This window comes from Bos indicus, chromosome 22 (assembly GCF_029378745.1).
Source record: "Bos indicus isolate NIAB-ARS_2022 breed Sahiwal x Tharparkar chromosome 22, NIAB-ARS_B.indTharparkar_mat_pri_1.0, whole genome shotgun sequence".
Taxonomy (NCBI): Eukaryota; Metazoa; Chordata; class Mammalia; order Artiodactyla; family Bovidae; genus Bos; species Bos indicus.
Window position 1 is genome coordinate 15,133,048 of NC_091781.1, and position 20,499 is coordinate 15,153,546.

The following is a 20,499-nucleotide window of genomic DNA, read 5'->3' on the forward strand; positions in this document are numbered from 1 at the left end:
GGAGGAAAAGCAGAATTGTCAGAATAGATTTATTTTAGTGCTGCTGTTTTCCTGGGAATTAGAAAGGCCCAGATCAAAGTGGGGAGGCATTGTATTATTGCAGGAAAAAATACAGGGCTCAGGAGTCAGCTCTGGCAGCCCTTACCTGGACGTAGGACTGTGGCATAGAAGACTTGATCCTGTTTGGCCTTCCTTTCTGTTCCATAGATTGGGTGTGATACTTCCATCACATTCCTGATGGTAAGGAATAAACTATAGAACAGATGTAAAGAATTCAGTGCATACATAGATTCCCAGTAGTTAAATTGTTTATTCTTTTTTTTTAATTGTTTACTTTTTGAAACCTGCATTAAAACAAAAGTAAACTTCTCAGATGGGCAGTTGTGGCAGTGAAAGATATTGTTAAAACTTGAAATGAGACAATGAAAAGAAATGTCAACTGTGGTTTTGCTATAAGACTCATTTCTATATAAACCTGTAAACCTGTTTAGTTATAAGTTAGTAGGTTTTTAGGAAAGTAGTATGGGTAATGAGAGAATCCAGTAAGTCAAAACAAAAATCGATATTTTATGGAATCTTAAGGTGAACAGTGAACTTTTATAATTGGTCTAAATTTTCTAATGACCTTATTCTTCTGTTGCTTTCATGTTAAAAACCTAGAATTTTCCTTCCTTTTGAGGCCTCACATCAGCTCTGTGATGTGAAGCTCCTTCTGTGCATTTTTAATTCTTTGATGACACTTGAATTAATCTAAAGTACAGTTGGAAGGGACTGTGGTGAATTTAGTCTAGCAAGTTTTCCATTGATGTTGAGAGACTGAGAGTTCATCACAGTTCCCTAAATGGTGAAGCGCTAGGTAGCTTTCAGGATCAGCCTTCCTAACCCTGTTATATTTATAATCTCACTTCTGCCCGCTGGCCTGACTTCACCCACCCCACCACGTGTACTCTGCTGTCCATTTCTCGTGTTTCCAGAAAGGGTGTCCCACTGCTCCTTGTGAGGGCTAAGGCCTGATCTTTGGGCTGCCCCATCCTTGGGTGTCCTGCCTTTAGTATCCTTTGCTCTTCCTTTGACATAACTTGCCCAAGTTTTCTAAGTCACTAAGTCATGTCCAACTCTTTGCAACCCCATGGACTGCAGCACGCCAGGCTTCCCTGGCCATCACTGCCTCCCTCAGTTTGCTCAGACTCATGTCTATTGAGATGGTGATGCCATCCAACCATCTCGTATAATTATCTTTTTATGTGTAGATAACTTATTTGTAAGATTCTCAAGGATTAGGGGACTGTATTGTCCCCCGCAATTTATCCCCCACAATTAGGGCTGAAATATTTGCTAATAAAAAATTAGACTCAGTGTTCCTTCCTTAGCCTGAAGGAGTTGCATACTTTGTCCCTCAAAGGAGGCAGAATATTTCATTGAGTATGTCTGTTTATTAAGATTATATAAATATATATATTTCAGGGAAGTTGGTTTATTTCATTGGTGTCAGTTGAAAAGTAAATTGAATGAATAATTATGTACAGAAATTCAAAATTTTAGTAACCTCTGCCTTTCCTAGGTTATAAAGGCAGCACATATTCACTGCTAAAAATTTGAAAAGAACAGAAAAGTATAAAGAGAAAAAAAAGCTGTAATTTTAACATTTTTTTAAAAGTATATATGCAGACAGATTATATGTTTTAAAAAAATCTGGAATCCCGTGCCATGAAATTGAGTGTGTGAATTTTACTTAACATTTTATTGTGACAATTTCCCATGAGATTGAATAGATTCAAAATATACCAGCAGAGTGTTGTGTTAGGTGTACCATTTTCTTACTGTAGACCTTTTGGTTATTTCTGATCTTTTTTTTTTTTCAAATATAAATGTCCCTGAACGTTGTGACTAGGTATTTGTCTGTTTCTTTAAGACATAAATCTATTAGTAAGATTATTAAATCAAGGATATTAATTATTTTAAGGCTTTTAATACAGGTATTGCCAAATTGCTTTTCAGAAAAGTAATCTGTGGTGCCAGCAGTATGAGAAAATTCCCAAATGCTTCTGCCTTTTAAGTCAAAATCAGTGAAATATTAGGTGCCGATATTTTTGTTCATGGATTAGTTTTTTTTTTTCTTTTCTGACATTCTTTTTTGAGCACTTTTTCATGACCATCTTTGTCACATCAGCAGCAGGGGGTATAAAAAAGATGATACGGAGTTAAAATGAATTTTGACAGTATTAATAAAAGCTCTGGAAGAGAGATTTAGATTAAATTTTTTAAATGCTCCATAGATTCCACCTTACATTCTGTTTTCCTGGCAAAGGAGCAATTGTGGGTTAGCTTTATTTATTTTGGAATAATTTCTGGATGCTAACTTGTGCTTAAATCATTATTTATTATGTGGGCACTTTATACCAGAGCTGTCACCATACTAATTTTTAAAGACTCATTTACCCTCAGGTAGAAATGGTGACATGCCTAGCATTTTTCATCACTTTAACGAGAGGCAGTTCTGTTGAAGAATTTGAACTTATTAGCTGTGCTGCTGGTCAAGGTTTTGTGGCTTGGATGTTAACCCCTTTCTCTCTACAAACGCTAAGTGCTACTTTCCATCAGTTAATAGATTGTCTGACTCCTCCTTTCATTCAAATCCCTGGAATATAGCTTGCTCTATTTAGGGAAAATAAAGATTTCTTAAACCAGCACTTTAAGGGATAGATCTGCATTGGCAACCCAGTCGCTGACTTGAGAGACTAGAGCAGACTTTTCAGCCTGGCGTTCCTGGTTACCTCCAGTGGCCCTGAGTCCATTAAAATTGACTGCCAGGAAGAAAACTTTGAGGACATACTTTAGTAAACAGTTACTTTACCTTCCCTTGGCAAATGCTTTATTAGACATTTGGAGGTACGTTTTTGCCAATCGGGCCATTTCTCATAATAAATGATTGAAAGCTTCTAATTTGCAGTTTCTGTCTTGATTCCATCCAGTGGCTACAGGCTGATTGTGATACCCACATAGTAATAGTCACCCAGTCCAGTGAAGAACTCTAGATTCTTCCATAACTTGGGACCTGTTGACTTGTTTGTGATGGTTGCTTCTTCTTTTTTCTTTTTTTGGCCATGCTGTGAGACATGTGGGTTCTTAGTTCCCAGAGCAGAGATTGAACCCAGGCCCCCTGCATCGGAAGTGCCAGATCCTAACCGCTGGATGACCCTGGTTGCTTCATCCTTGCCTTATAGCCTATGTTAATTATGCCCAGGAAGAGTACCAGTCCAAAATTGCGGAGTACTGTCTACTTTGGATGAAAAGAACAGCAACAGTGACTGCCACTGGGATTTCGTTTCTGTTTGACTTGGAGGTGACTGATATTCCTGGAGGACTGAGTCTACTGCCTTCTTTTCGACCTATACTGTTTCTGTTCAAGGTGTCTTTGAAATGTTAGCAGTGAGATCAGGGCAGCAATTTTCGTGAAACGTGCGTTAGTTCCTCTACTTGAGTTGACTTTTCTCTAAACGTAGGTTTAGTCTGACATTTCTCATGAGTAAGAGTTACAGTTTTCATATTTTTGCTGTTTGTGAAAGATACCAGATAATTTCCATGTATAAGAAGCTTAAATACAGTTTTAGCATGGTTGTATAAAAACTCATCTCTTAGATGTCTATATTGGAGGGCGAGCACTGGCACAGATCATTTTTTGAGGCATGTAAATTGTTTGGAAGGTTTTTCTGTGTTTGAATAGTAGTGGTCTGGTTTAACAGGGGAAATTTATAATATCCCAAAGTGTAGAGAGGCTATGGAGTACCCTAATTGTTGCATATGGCCTTTTTTGTGTGACCTGCTTTTTCATGCGATGGCTTGCTTGGTAATGATGACCCACACGGAACCACCTTTGTTGAGCGTGCTGTGTGAGTTGGAGACACACTCCAGTGGTAAAGATGTCAGTGAAAAGCTAGAAGTGAGTTTTGACAAGAATAACAGGGTGCATTCCAAATTGACAGTAGGTTTAACAGAGGCTGGTTTTACAACTGTTTTCAGCAGCTTGCAAAATGTGTGTAGGGCCACCCACACTTCCTTCCTCTTCTCCAGCCACACCCGCACACTTCAGTTGCTTCTGCTCTCTTCAGTAAACTGGGAGAGCATCAGTGTATTCTTGCAACACATACCAGTACTTGTTTCTCAAACATGAATTTCCATGTTATAAACACCCTCGACTGGATGGTCTGTTTCATTTAGGTCCAGCCGCATCATATCTGTGTATGAGCAAATGCTATCATAAGTAAGAAGACCACTTTAGAATGGCCTGATTTAGGGCTCTTGCTGTTTTAAAAGATGTCATAATAGTTAATGTAGTGATTAAAAATGGCGATTTAGAAGAACATAGTGCATGGAAAATGTTCATCCTGTAGTAGAGGAAAAAAGTAGTCCTGTGACTTCGTATACAATAAACTTTGTATAGAAGCCCAGGTGTAAAGAACTTAAGCCTGAAGAGAGGCTGTCCTTGATGAGATTATAGATGTTTTTTGTTTGTTTTTCATCTATGGTGCTTTTCTGTATTTTCCAGATTTTCTAAAGTGAACTTGTTTTGTGGAAATACTTAGAAAATGGTTGCCTCTTCCCCTCATCCCCAGTGTGTATATGTGTGTGTGTGTGAGTGTTACCCCATTTTGTGTCTGGCATGTATTATACATAGAAAATAATTGGGAAGGCTGTGTCCAGAATGTTAACAGAGATTATCACAGAGGGTAGAATAATGGATGATTTAAAAAAAAAATTTCCCCCCCTTTTTTTGGCCAGTATATATGTTCTGATTGTATTGTTTCTTACACTGCATAGATGTTTCTTTCATAATTGAAACAAAAATACTGAAAGGAAAGTAATTGGTCAGTTGAAAAAAGAAGAATATAAAGAAGAATATAAAGAAGATATAAAGTTATGTATAGAATGATCACACCTAGGGTTTGGGGGAGGACGGATACATGTATGAGTATGGCTGAGTCCCTTCACTGGTCACCTGAAACTGTCATAATATTGTTAATTGTCTGTATTCCCAATACAGAAGAAGAAGTTTAAAGAAAAAAGCAAATAGTTAGATTTTGTGGGGTGCTTTATTGAAAAATCATCAGACTTTGATACCCAACTAGAGATTAATTTCTTTACCAATCTATAGTATCCATTTGCAGTTTAACACACTTTAGGAAACCAAGCAGTCCACGACTCTGTGCGACCCCACGGACTGCAGCCTGCCAGGCTCCTCTGTTCATGGGATTCTCCAGGCAAGAATACTGGAGTGAATGGGTTACCATTTCCTTCTCCGGGGGATCTTCCCAACCCAGGGATGGAACCTGGGTCTCCTGCACTGCAGGCAGATTCTTTACCTTCTGAGTCATAGGGAATTTTGTGAAAACAGAAGAGAGACGATAGCTCAGTAAATTCAGTCTCTTGAGGTAGAGGGGAAGACTGAAGGAATTTCTACCTGGGTGGAGGAGATTACTATCATCATGACCGTGGTAGTGGTGGTAGCTAGTATTTACTGACTGCTCCCTCTGTGCCAGGCTTTATTTTAAACACTACCTTTATTAACTGATTTAATTCACCGCGACCTATGCCATGCTCCTGCTACTGATGTTTTCTAATGAGGAGACTGACCATACAGAGACGTCAGGTTTTTCTCAGGTCCAAGTGGCTAGTGGCTGGTAAGCTGGCATTCAGATCCAGTCATTAGCCTTAACAGAACCAGTCCTCAACCAAGCTGGACCATCACACTGCCTTGCCAGACTGTGGATGAAACTGTCTGTTGGAGAGAGAAGCAGGCGTGGGTAATGGGAGGAGCTATTGTATCTCACTTGGAGCTGAAGGAGCAGGTTGGCATCCCAGAGTTCACCTTTCTCTAGATGTGGGCCTGTGCCGTTGACTTTGATTGGCCCTGTCTGTGTGAGCAACTGTCTGCATTGCTCTTCATCCCCTCATTCCCAGCAGTAAACTTGTTTTCACAGCCATCTTTCCTTCTTCCTCCTTTCATCTTTCCTACTTCCCCCAACCTCTTCACGTGCTCTTTTCCCAGAGCTCATACGAGCTTGAGCTTAATGATTACCTGGACTCATCTGTAGTATGTTGTATAAAGTGCCTTGGCCTAGTTTGAATGTTTAGAACTTGAAATTGTTAATACGATGTTCCAGTGTTGAGGAAAGGCCTGCAAGGCTGCCTTAGTTCCCTCCCTGTGCCCCGAGCTTAGGTATCAGTGATCCCCTCACATGCTCTTTGTTCCTGGAGTTTCTGTTTTACTGTCAGGTGGAAAGCCTCTAGTGCGGAGCTGTTGTGTGTGTCCCCCAGCACTACTGTTGACTTTTGCTGGCCTTCTGGAGGACGGAGGGCTGGAGAGGTTGCCCTCCTCGGCTATTGGAGTGGGTATTTCATGAGCCAGAGAGGCTCCTGCAGGCATGTTGGGCTTTGAAGCCTGGCTGAGCAGCTTGGAGTCGCAGGCTGCTGCTTGTGGGGCAGGCGGAGCCTCCTGGTGCCTACCTTGCAGGTTCCTGGTGAGGATTCATTGCGTTGCGGATTCGTGCTCATTTCCCAGGAGGCATTTCAAAAACAGTGACTTTACTCTTCATTATTATAATTCCCTCCTCCTTCAAGTGGAATAATCCTTTTACTCTGTCTGCCTGAACCAATCTCCGTGTATCTGTTCACTGTGAAATCAGTTCAGTTCAGTAGCTCAGTTGTGTCTGATTCTTTGCGATCCCATGGACTGCAGCACGCCAGGTCTCCCTGTCCATCACCAGCTGTCAGAGTTTATTCAGACTCATGTCCATTGAGTCGGTGATGCCATCCAACCACCTCATCCTCTGTTGTCCCCTCTCCTCCCACCTTCAGTCTTTCCCAGCATCAGGGTCTTTTCACTGTGAAATACCTGTTGCCTAAAGATTCCTTGAATGGGCTGTAGTTGACAGAGGGGAGAAAAATAATGGAAGACTGGGTCACTGAAAACAAATTCTCCATTTTTATTTGTCTGTCAAGTTAAAACAAATAGAACTAAACTAGTATCTTTCTGTTTTCTTTTAGGAAAAAGAAGCGACTAACAAAACACAGTGATAACAAGGATTATTCCACATGCAATTTGCAGGGTATGTCTTGCAGTTGGTACACAGTCGCCTTTACTTTACATAAGCCACATCTTAACATTCTACATTGGTGTTCAGAATGATTTTCAGGCATTGCAAGATCCTCAGATATCAAAAATGATTTAATTATTTCCTGTGTTAAGTTGCTCAGTTGTGTCTGACTCTTTGGGACCACATGGACTGTAGCCCACCAGGCTCCACTGTCCATGGGGATTCTCCAGGCAAGAATACTGGAGTTGGTTGCCATTTGCTCCTCCAGGGGATCTTCCCGACCCAGGGATTGAACCTGGGTCTCCTGTGTTGCAGATAGTTTCTTTACCGTCTGAGCCACCGGGGAAGCCTAATGGTTTCCTATACTAACTCAAAATACACTTGATAATATGATTAAACTATTTTAAAAAGTGTTGAATAACAAGGATATTTTTCCTTTCACATTTCAGTTATTTGTAACTTCCTGTTTTTTTGGTTTATAATTGTAGTTTGATAGACACTGAAAGTTACTCAGTCGTGTCCGACTCTGTGTGACCCCATGGATAGTCCATGGAATTCTCCAGGCCAGAATACTAGAGTGGGTAGCCTTTCCCTTCTCCAGGGGATCTTCCTAACCCTGCAGGAGACCTGGGTTCGATCCCTGGGTTGGGAAGATCCCTTGGAGAAGGGATAGGCTATGCACTCCAGTATTCTGGCCTAGAGAATTCCACGGACTGTATAGTTCCTGGGGTCTCAAAGAGTCTGACATGACTGAGCCACTTTCATTTCACTTCACTTTCAGACAATGAAAAAGGGATGTGTATCCAGAAAAGTACCCAAAGAGTGAATTCTTTGATAGTGAAAGCAATTAGTCATTTTACTATAGGTAGCTTGTCATTAAGAAGATACCCTATGAGATTTTTCCCCATGAACTTACTAGTAGATTAAAAATTATTTCACTGTGCCCTTTTGCTAACCCACTTTTGGAAAGAGAAATGACAGTGTGAATGGTGATTATCTGTGGGTGTCTGAGACCCTAAAAAAAAATCCTGCCCATATCTGTATATTCCTTTGTAATACATAAATCTTTAAAAAATAATTAAAATGTAAACCAACTGAAATGTGTTTATAAAGCCTTGATTTCTGTGCCACTTTCCAGGAATATATCTAAAGTGATAGATGAAAAAGTAAATATTATATAACTTGGGGGCAGCCTGAAGAAGTTTTTTTTGAAAGCTAAAGTTGCATATGTAAGCTTGTGCAATGGAAACATAAACTCAGGTAGAATTTTAAGAGTTATTACTGCCCTTATAATTAATCAAAGCTAAAGATTTAAAGATAGTTTTCTGCCCCCTGGAGTTAGCTTAGAATTTTTGTTTTTGAAAATTAAATATGCTTAAATCAACTTTATTTTGGGGAACTACTATCCAAATAAAGAAAGATCTTTCCTCTTGGATTTTCCTGTTATCAATAAAATGAGCAGCTCAGATGACAAGGATAATACACAGTACAGAAGAAATTTGCTTTTTCTCTAAAGAGAAAGCCACATAAGCCGTATCTTAACAGTGCAGGTTTCTCATTTTTAAAAGTCTCAATAGAAATAGGATTTTGTTTCTGAAATTAATTTGCAGAAACAGTGTAGAACAGTGGTTAAAAGCACAGACTTTGGTGACTCTCAGCTCTTTAACACACTGGCCTTAGAGCCTAGGCCAAGTTACTCACTGGTTTTCTGCCTCAAAATGAGACTAATAATCCTATCTCTGGGGGCAGTTTTCAATTAAACAAAGCACTCAGAATTACTCTGAGGGTAATTTACAATTACAGAGAAGTTTGAGGTGGCCCCAGATATGTGATTCAGATCATTTTAGCCTGCATGGGAGAATGACTGTGAGAATATTTTTTTAACTTTCACAATATTATTACCCTAAATATAATATTGTTTAGAATGGTCATATGTTTATAAGAGGTCTGTGCTTTGAAATAAGAATTCAATTTGAACCTTCAGCACTTACCTGAAACACAATGCTTTCTTGGCTATAAAATGGGAATAATACTGACCTCTTAGGGTTGTTCAGATCCAATGACACAATCTAATCTGATTCAGTTTTTGCAGACATATATAGTGGGTTTTCAGTAAATGTTAACTGTTAGCTTTTCTTCTGTTCTTTTAAGCAAAAATGAGATTTAAAGGTATTTAATGCTAGTGCTTAAAAAAAAAACAACTTTTATGTACATACAGTTTAGATTTTTGGGATATTATCACCTAAGTAGGGTAACTGCTCTAAGTACTGTTAATAAAAAGTTACTGAAAATGTGAAACTGCATATGGGAGCATCAGAAAAGGCTTCACTGCATGGATTAATGTGCACTAATAGGAAAGATCTAGTCTTAGGAGACGGCTGTATTTTTCATGGGATTTGGTTATTCTATTTAATTTTGGTAAAAAAAAATAATAGTGTGAGTTTAGTCTCTGAGATTTAAAATGATGTCTTAATTTGTATAATAAACATTTAAAAATTTTTCTAAGTCAGGGTCATTTATAAGAACCTATTTCTGTATTTTAAGGTTTATACTATAAAGGTTAAGAATTTTAAACTCGCATATAAAATGAGGTTTTTAAAGCCAAATAATCTTTAACATGCAAATAGTTTAAATGCATGCTTGTGTGTTCTTGAAATGTATGCACATCGTGGTAGGTTTTGTTTGGGAGTTGGAAAACCATAATAGAAACAAGCATAACGGATAAGCACAAAGAATAAGTACCCATCAGTTAGCAAATATTAAAACACCTAATGTGTACCAGATACTGTTCTAGGTACTAGTGATGCAAGAGCAAACAATTTACTTGTAAATATTTTGAAAAAAGTTGCATTTCAAAATTTGAAACAATTTGATTACTTGTTCTATATAAAACACTGTTCTTGGCGTTAGCAGAGGGTAGAAATAAAACATGGAACCATAGAGTCCTCAAGAACCTTGAGGTCTCAGGATGAAGATGGTGTGTACTGTAGCCTATAAGATTAAGACTACCTGGGGTGGAGGTGTCTCAGGTGCTTTGGAGATACAGGGGAGGGAGGTAGATGAAAATACCCCAGAAAACCAAACTATACTCTTCTGGGAGAGTCAGAAGTCTTTACTGAAGGGATTTTATATTAAATAGTGCTGATTTTGGAATAGCAGGAAGAAGTTTGTTGGTTTCTGTCCAAGTGTATATTTGTTGTGTTTTCCCTTTCTAGTCAGTCCCAGACTTCTTTTTTAAGATGCTAATTGAAATTACTTTTGGAAAATATTCTTCTTTAAGTGCTTTTTTAAAGCATATCAAACTTGCCAGTTTTCTTATGACATCACTGAAAAATTGTTTAAACAGATTAACTTTGTATCAGTTTGCAAAATACAATGGCATTTAAATGATCAAGCTTTATAATGTAAACCCTAAATCTGTAAATAGGTAATTATAAATGCCCCTGACTGATTTTATGTCTCAATATATTTATTTCAAATTGAAGCTATAAAAGGATAAGTCACAGAAAACTTAATTTTATTTCTCTTACTTTGTAGATGTCCATGACGATATTGAAAATGAATTCCTTATTTTCACCAGATATATGAGAAGATCCATTTTAAACAGTCTAAATATTTTTTCTCACGTCGGACCAGCATGGCAGGATTCAAGCGAGGGTATGATGGGAAGATTGCTGGATTATATGATCTGGATAAAACCTTGGGTCGAGGTCATTTTGCAGTGGTTAAACTTGCCAGGCATGTCTTTACAGGTGAAAAAGTGGCAGTAAAAGTTATTGACAAGACAAAATTGGACACACTAGCCACTGGCCATCTTTTCCAAGAGGTGAGATGCATGAAGCTCGTGCAGCACCCCAACATCGTGCGCCTTTACGAAGTGATCGACACCCAGACCAAACTTTATCTTATCCTGGAACTCGGGGATGGAGGAGACATGTTCGATTACATAATGAAGCATGAGGAGGGACTCAATGAAGACTTGGCCAAGAAGTACTTTGCTCAGATAGTTCACGCCATATCTTATTGCCATAAACTCCATGTGGTTCACAGAGACTTAAAACCTGAGAATGTGGTCTTCTTTGAAAAGCAAGGTCTTGTAAAGCTGACAGACTTTGGTTTCAGCAACAAATTTCAACCAGGGAAGAAGCTCACTACGAGCTGTGGCTCTCTTGCATATTCTGCCCCAGAAATTCTGCTTGGTGACGAGTACGATGCACCCGCAGTAGGTAGGTACCTTTCAGTATTTGCTGTCTTGAATTCTACTGGCTGAAGTGTAGTTGGTCAAATCAGTTGTTGTTTATGTGAAAATAATTTCTAAGAGAATTTCTGTTAAATGGATCTTAGTAAACAGATTAGGTTTCATGACTGCTGTGTTTCACTAAAGCTGTCTGAGTTTATTTTACCTTATAGCTAGCTAATGTCTAAAGTATATTTGTTAGCACAAAAGAAAAAGAGTGAGTTACCTTTTAATGTAACCTCTCATCAGCCTGTTTTGTTTTTTTTTTAGGGTCTAGGTGCTTTTCCTATCTTTTTAGATACTTCTAGTTATTTCCTTCCTGTGAATACATTTAAACAGTCACAAGACCCGTATTAGAAAGGCACTGGGAATATGACAGTGTATAGCGTGAAGAATTCTGGCATTGGGATCATTTATTGTGACCTTGAGCAGTGAACTTGACCTCTCTGCTTCATTCATCATCCAAAGAATAGATCAGATACGGGTATTGAGTGTTACCTTGTTTACTTTTCACAGTGACCCCTGTGGTGGTTACTATCTTCCTGTATAGGATAGAAAGTTGATAACAGAGTGCCTGCTGTGTGGTGAATTCCAAAAGAGTGGCAGCTCTTGGCATTCCACCCGCCTGCTCCCTTCACTCCAACACTTCCTCACGCTCTTACTCGCCATGAGTTACTCCGTTGTGACAGAGTGTTTATTGCTTTTCAGCTTGTGTCAATTTTGTCCCCTTGGAATCAGATTTGTTGTGAAGGTCATTTAGGAATTTATTTTCAGTTTTTAAGGATTTGTTAATCTGAAAGTGTGGTCAGCTTTTAAAATTTTATGTTTAATCTTAGAAAAATAATCCTAATATTACATGCATATGATATCAAACTTCATAGATAATGAGCCTTTCATTTGCATTCTGATTATTTAAAATGCAGGTTATAGAAGATTAAAGGTACACATTGAAGAGTGCTGATCTTACGCTGAATACTCTGTGCACCAAGGCACTGTTTTTCATGTTAGACTATGTGTTCTGGAAAAGAAAGGGTTAATAAGTGGTTTCTACCCACTACAGATAACCAGGCTTCACTGAAGGCTTTCATTAGAATATTTGAGGCAGACAGTTTTTGATTAGTGGAGACTAATATGCAGATGAGGAAACATCAGTGTGTCAACGTGAAAAGGATATTCAGCCTCACTAATAATCAGGGAAAGGCAAATTAAAACTACAGTAAGACACTGTTTCTTACTTTTCGTATTGAGCAAAGCTAAAGGCAGACAAAACCAAATGTGGGTAAGACTATAGAACATGAAGAACTCTTGCACTTCGTAGATGACAGTTTGTCGGTAACTAGTAGAGTTAAGTAGACATCCTGAGACCCAGTGGTTCTGCTTCCTGTGTATGCACCGTAGAGAAGCTCTCATATATGCTGGAGATTTTCAAAGAGTGTTTTTAGCAGTATTGACTGTTCATCAGCAGGAGAATAAATTGTTCATTATTCATATGGTGAAACTACAGCTTAGTGAAAATTAATGAATTATGTCAGCATGGCTGGAGTTTCACAAACTTGTTTAAGTGAGAAAATGAGTAAAGAGGACATACAGTATTAGAACATTTATACAAAAGTTTAAAACATACAAAGCAGTATGAAACATTGTTTAGGGTTGCAGTACATGCAGTGAAGTATGATGAACATGAGAGATCAAGGTAGTTAACTTCTGAGGTGCAGGCCTGTCTACAGGATTTCAACTGTATTGGTGATGCTTATTTCTGAAGTTGGGCAGTGAATGTGCAGGTGTTCATTGTAATGTTCTTTTTTCCCTCCTCTTAAACATTGCATCATAGAACTTTAAATAAGCTTTTAAAAACGAAAAGAAAATTGTCTGAAAGGATAATCACCAGTCTGATAAATGGTTAACTTATGTTGGTAAAGTGGAATTGGGTAGAGTTCATTTTCATTATCTGTATTTATTTCCATACATTTTGTGTAATTGTGTGATTGAAATTACCATAGAATTGCTTTGGAAAACAAATGGAAAGTTGCATTTCTGTTAATGTAGTATTAGTTTATTATGCCAAAATCAATCACTGATTTTTCACAGATACTTAGCAAAATTAGTTGAGGATAAAGATTAGAATCTGTCACGTAATTATCAGATATTGTTAAGTAAAACAACTTTGGTTCAATTTTATAAGTTTTTTAAGAGTACACTGATCCTCAACATTGATAATTAGTTCAGAAATTGTATTTTATTATATTCAAAGATTCAAATTTGATTTTATTTAACTGCACTTTTCTTTCTGTATCATTACTTTTTCTTTCACTTTTTATTCTTTCTAGGACCTTTGAGTTTCCCTTCTGATTTCCTTTTTAGTGTCTTGAAAGCTTTTTTCCTTTATTGTCCTGATTGCTAATGAATAAGTCTGACTGTGTGTTGTCTTCTCCCACAGTCTCTGGTAACATCTCAGGAATTTCACTCTGCAGTCATTGTTCATCGCTAAACTTTACTGCTTTGTTTCTTGTTGAGATTTTTTTGTTTTTTAAAAATTCAAAATGGATACATTTCTTTTTCTTTTTAGCTATTTGGTTTTAACTTCTAATTTTAGTATGTTACAGTCAAATATGCCTGATTGGTTTCTGCTTTGGAGAATATTTTTAGATTTTCTGTGTGGTTTAGTACATAGTAATTTTTGGTTACGCTTCCCTGTGTGATAGAAATATTTGTATTTTTGGTACATATAAAGTTTTTATACATAATTGAGATTGTTAATTATGTATTTTGTTCCTTTGTGCCATGTTTTTATTCTTATCTGTTATTTTTTGAGAGAATTATGCTAGTCCCTTACTCAAATCTGTCAGTTTTGTATTTAATCAGTTTTTGCTTGTACCTGTTATTTTCATGCTGTGTTAGGTACATAAAAGTCTATATAATTTATTTTACATGATGGGTTATCACTTTTAGCAGTATGAAACTGTGCTTATTTGCTTATTGCTTTAAATCCCATTTGTCATTTTGTTTCAGGTTTATCTTAAACAGTATATAGCTTTATTAGGTGTCCATAATCCATAAGACTTTTAATAGGTGAATTTAGTCCATTCACATTTGTTTTTTTACTGGAATATTTGGACTTATTTGTACTATTTTGTATTTTTCATTTGCCTTATTATTTCGTTATTACCTTTTGCCATATTTTGTTGGCGTATTCAAGTTTTCTTTGCTCTTCCTTTAGTGGTTTGCAAGATGTGCAATCTGTTTCTCTGTATTAGTGCCTACTCTTAATGTCTAGAGTTAATATTTGTTTCATTCCCTCTACCATACAAAAAACTATAGTTTGCTTTCACTTTCCTTTATTTGCTTTTATTTTATAAAAAAATTTTACTTTTGAACTTAATTTTACTAATTTTTTGGTTTACCACTGATTTGCCTCCCTTCTGTCTTAGATTACTTTTGTTTTGTTTTTAATTCTTTAGAGAAGATTTGTGAAAAGTTTCCCAAGTCTTTGTCTGAAAGTATCATCACATTTGAATGGTACTTTGGCTGGGTATAGAAGTACATATTGAGAATTGTTTTCTTTCCAACTTTAAAGATACTTTCCAGTCATCTTTTGCTTCATATGCTACGGGGGCAAAGTCTCATGTGAGATTAATTTTATTTTCATTGTTGGGCTGTACTTTTCGTGTAATCTGTGGTGCATAGTTTCACTTCTAGAAATGCCGTATTCAGTGGTTTTTCTTGGGTGTTCTGTTTGATGCACTTGGTTCATGTCTCATGCTGCGCTCACGTTTGCTTGGTGCTTGGGGATTGTTAGTTGTGTGCTTAACTTTTTAATTTCTTTTTGGAGATTCTCTTAAACGTGTCATTACTCAGTCATGTCCGACTCTTTGTGACCCCATGGACTATAGCCTATGAGGCTCCTCTGTCCATGGGATTTTCCAGACAAGAGTACTGGAGAGGTTGCCGTTTCCTTCTCCAGGGGATCTTCCCGACCCAGGGATCAAACCCAGGTCTCCTGCATTGCAGGCAGATGCTTTACCCTCTATGCCAAAGGGCAAATACACATACCAATGAGATTCTCTAGTAGTCTGCAAATGCAGTGTCTGAGTAACCTCCAGTTGATGTGGGGGAGGAGCAGAGGGTGGCCTGGTATCTGGTCTTAGTATTTGACAGACTGTCAGACCACCTCTGCCCCTGTGCCCACAGTCACCACCCTGACCTGGAACAAATACCTGCTTGTTCATGCTCAGTGAGTTGCAGAGTGAGAGAACTGGGTTCATTCTTTTTTAAAATTTTTTTGGTGGATTCATTCTTGTAGTGATTGTCTTCAGTGCAAGTCTTTCCTATTTCCAGACTGTCTTCTGGAAAGGGCCGACACAGATGCTTCTATCAGCTGGTTCCTCTTTTAGTCTGATCCTGTGTGCCATCTACCTTTGCTGCCATATCTAGAGATTTGTGGGGAGAAAGAGAGCTGGATCATACTCAGTGAGCTGTTGATTCCAGTGCCTCTGTTGACTTTCAAGAATGTGAACTAAGTTGACTTCACCGAGTTAGAAGGGAAAAGGAAAAAAATGGGATTATTCAGGCAAGAATACTGGAGTGGGTTGACATTTCCTCCTCCAGGGGATCTTCCCGACCCACGGATTGAATCTGCTTCTCCTGCATTGGCAGGGGGATTCTTTACCACTGAGCCACCAGGAGAAGACTTTACTCTGCTTTAAAAAGCAAAACTATACTATAGGTTTCTTCAAATATAGAAACTCTAAAATGAAAAAAACTGTTTCTCAGATCATGCACAGAACTTTTCAGTTGTAAAACCCTGACATTGTTTATATCTTTCTACTTCACTACATTTTTTAAGTTTAGTTTCAAGTTGAAATGAACTAGATTTGATACCGAAAACTTTATCATCTCACTTGAGATTCAGAGGCTTCCAGGGAAGTTAGTTTTGGAACTGAAAACCTCTATATTAGGTGCTTCCTAGTTTATAGACAAACAGTTTCAAGGATGAAATATTAGATCTCTTCATTAGTTTATTATTTGCTAAATTAATATGCAGGAGAAGTCATTGAAAGCTAAATTACCTAAGACGTGGGACCGTGTTAGTACGGTGCACAGGTTTGGACTTAGAAGTCAGTGCGGATGAGCTTTGGGGATGTAAACAGAAGGTCTGTATACACTGTCCACAATTTGCAGTATTCAATAGAGATTATTCACGTGTGCAGTTACAAGAAGGTAGGCAGAAAACTAGAGTTCTTTTTATAAATCTGTGTTTTGTCCCACATTAAAATCTTACTCTCAGTAAACTAGGAATAGAGGGGAACATTCTCAGCTTCATAAAAAACATCTTCAAAAATCTACAGCTAACATACTTAATGATGAATGACTGAATGCTTTCATCTTTATGCTTTCCAAGTTTAGAAACAAGACAAGGATGTTCACTCACCACACTTATGGGGCATAGTACTAAAAGGCACACAGAGTGGAAAGGAAGAAATAAAACCACCTCAATCTGCAGAGGACATGATTTTCTGCATTGAAAATCTCGAGATGTGTATTTACAGAAAAATTCCTAGGAATGATAAGTGAATTCAGCAGGATCACATGATACAAGATCAACACACAAAAACCAGTTACATTTCTCTATATTAACAAACATCTGGAGCCTGAAATTAAAAATGGTATATTTACAGTCCTGTGAAAGAAAATGTATGTATCTAAGAAAACACATATAACAAAATAATTCATGCTGAAAAATGCAAAATGCTAATGAAGGAAATTTAAAAAGTCTTAAATGAATGGAGAGACGAATCATGTTCATGGATTGGAAAACCAGGTAGTACAGATGTCACTCTTGCTAATTGATCCATGGGTTTAATCCAGTTCCTGCCAAAAGCCCTGCAGAGTTTTTGAGGACATAGACAGCATTATTCTAAAACTTGGGTGGAAAGGCCATGGACCCAAAATAGCTAAAACAATATGAGAAAGAAGAGCTGGAGAGGAGTCGCTATTATACCACTCTGGAAAATAGTTTGGCAGTTTCTTATAAAACTAAATATATACTTCCCATACAGCTCTGCAGTTGCACTCCTGGGAGTTTATTTTCACATGAAAATCTGTATGTGGTTGTTCGTAGGAACTTTATTTGTAATAGCCCCAAACTGGAAACAGGTCACATGTCCTTCAGTGGGTGAAGTTGTGGTGCATCCTTGCCCTGAAATGCTATGCAGCAATAAAAAGGAACAAACGATTCATTTAACAGCCTGAATGGATCTTAAGAAAATTATGCTGAGTGAAAAAATGCCAATCTCAAAAACTCACATACTGCACAATTCCCATTTATATAACTCTTGAACTAAAATTAAAGAGATGGAGAACAGACTGGCAGTTGCCACAGGCTGGAGATGATAGTGAGTGATGTAGTTACACAGGGATAGCATGAAGGAGCCTTGGGTGGTGGAGCACTTCTGTAGCTGGTGTCATTCAATGCGTCTATACCTGGGATGAAACTGCATGGACGCTGCACACGCTGAGTGCATGTAAAGCAGGGAAACCCGAATAAGCTCTGTGGAGTAAACCAGTCAGCTTCCTAGTTGTGGTGGTGTGCTATAGTTACGTAAGCTGTTGCCACGGAGAAAATTGGGTGAAGAGTACATGGGACCTCTCTGTGCTTTTTTTGTGTGTGTGGCGGGGGGAGCAACTCTTGTGAATCTATAATTATTTCAAAATAAAAAGTTAAAAAATACTTACTATTCTTTGCCTAAGGTGAAAGTGAAGTTGCTCAGTCGTGTCCAACTCTTTGCAACCCCATGGACTGTAGCCTACCAGGCTCCTCCGTCCCTGGGATTTTCTAGGCAAGAGTACTGGAGTGGGTTGCCATTGCCTTCTCTAGGGGATCTTCCCAACCCAGGGATCGAACCCAGGTCTCCTGCATTGTAGGCAGACGGTTTACCACCTGAGCCATCAGGGAAGGTAAGTATTTCAATGTAGATGTTCCTGAGCTGTTGTGTAGGGGTTGTTTTTACTTTATTTTTTAACAATAATGCCTCATTATGGTCTGAGAGTGAAGGTCGCCATGGCAGAAACACACTGCATTTTTTCATTGCTAACAAATTATTTTTATATTGTATTTTAAAAAATAAAACGAATTGTAAAACCAGATAATCAGCCAAAAATTATCCTGTATCCACTGAGGCCAGAGCATTGAACCTTCACCATGTTGAAAATATGTACTTGCATTTATTTTGGAGAAGTGGTTCTTAGGTCTTTCTGACTCGGTAATGCCTTAACATCCGAGGAAGTCTATGGACACATCTTAGAATTGTGTTCTTTTTAATTATTCTTTTCTTTGTCCTGACTTACTGCATGTGAAGAACATCTCAAAATCCAGTGTGAATTTAAAAATGACTGTCTGATCTCCCTGAAAAGAATTACCTTGTGTTGTCAAAAAGTAGATCAGTAAAACATAAATTCAGACATTCTTGACTGTTAATTTATATGCTAATTATATCTTGTATAATATTTGGGAAATCTTGGTGTATTTAAGCCCAGAGCTATAGTTAAGCTGGAGGCCACATATAATGTGCTTACAGCAGTCATTCCTCAGTCTCTTCTAGTCCTGTGAGAAAGTATCTCTACACGCTCTTAACCATGGAAGAGTCTGTCAGAGGGCTTAGGAAATGGGAGCCACCAAAAGACCTGTGATTCTAGCATTATATGTATAAAACATTTAAATATTCTCTGACATTTTTTAAAGGATTCCTCCTTCCTATACAGATAGTGCAACCTAACCTAAACTTTGTGACGGAACTTTGAAGTAATCCAAAAAGGTGTGCACAGATGAGAGGTTTCTCCCATAGGTTTCCATCAGTCTGCCATTATAGCGTATACCGTGAATGCCTTGCTTTTATTTCATACTTGTTACAGAAAAGCCGTTATGTACTCGCTGAACACCCTTGCCAGGCTGCACCAAATCTGTGTACAGTTTCAGTTTTCTCAGTTGTCACTCATTAGAGACAGATGTCTTGTAATGTTTCAGTATTTTCTGACTTGAACCTTTTCTTCCCGGTCAGAATCGGGCTAAATTTTATATTATTTATTCTTATCCTGTTTGTCATTTGGACATAGGGTCTCGATGAGTGTAGGTTGGAAGACCTTAGGCATACGTCAGAGTTTTAGGCCCCAAACTCCGGAATTTGGGATTACCTATTTTTAAGGGGTGATTTATGCCTCTTCTGTGTGTAGGTAAGGAAGTTTGGTCCTTTTTAAAGTAGCACCTTATTTTACTCTAAAAAGGAGTCATAGAACCTACTTGTGTAAGTGTGCCCACCATGAGCTGCACTGGACCCTGGGGCTCAGGCCTAGTCACACGGGTAGCATCTGTTTGCTGAGAAGTGAAAATACACATCTGTAGAAATGTGGCACACGCCTTCCACAACCCAACTGTGAAACACAGGGTCACATGCTCTGAAAGGTACCTTTTTCAAAGTATAGTGCCATCACTTGTCATATAAAACCAAAAGAAAAAATGAAAATCCTTCCCTAAACTTTCTGAAGTTTCACATGCCTAGGAGAAATGAAAATTATTTCAGAAATCACAATTAAAAATTGATCTGGCATGAGCCCTTTGTAAGTAAAAGCACTTGATTTGGTATTAGTTCTGTCTTCACAGTGTGTTGGCTTTAAATGTGAATGTTGTTTAATTTGAGAAGGAGGTAGCAATGCCTTGAGTAAAATCTTTTGGGTTTTATAAATAAACTGTTATTGAATTTAATGTCTATAAGGAAGATTCTTGAGCAGGAAGTGTCAGGTGTGGTATAGTCTTATAGGTACCCTGTAGATGGGGTTTTTTAGGCTAACTCAACTGTTGATTTCTTAATGAAAGGTTTGAGAAACATGATAAAAATGATTTGCGTGTTTTTGATGTTTTCCTTATTGCCTTTTTAGCCATGGTGTATATTGTTCTTACTGTGTAATAAGGTCAGATCAAATGAAACAGATGACTGTTTTGAAAAGTATAACTTACTGTCGAGTGGTATGGTGAGATTTAAACTGGTGGTTCTTAACTCGTCACTCACCAGTTTCACTGGGGGAGATTTAAAAAAGAAAAACAAACAAACCTTACCTGGGCAACCCTGCTAGAGATTCTGATTCTGATAGTCCTTGAGTGAGGCCCCCCCACCAGAA

The 20,499-nt window shown here is 38.0% G+C and overlaps 1 protein-coding gene across 7 annotated transcripts in view; it reads left to right on the top strand.

Annotated features, from left to right (window-relative positions):
• The window catches only part of SNRK (SNF related kinase), a 66,215-nt gene that overhangs the window by 6,432 nt on the left and 39,284 nt on the right, over window positions 1-20,499 (top strand). For 4 of the 7 annotated variants that reach the window (XM_070776181.1, XM_070776186.1, XM_070776187.1 and 1 more), the window contains 3 exons: window positions 7,045-7,106; window positions 10,632-10,751; window positions 10,847-11,320. In XM_070776181.1, coding sequence (XP_070632282.1) covers window positions 7,045-7,106; window positions 10,632-10,751; window positions 10,847-11,320 — 656 coding nt within the window. Of the gene's footprint in view, window positions 1-7,044; window positions 7,107-10,631; window positions 11,321-20,499 lie in introns of all 7 variants that reach the window. The other 3 variants (XM_070776182.1, XM_070776184.1, XM_070776183.1) reach the window with 1 other exon arrangement.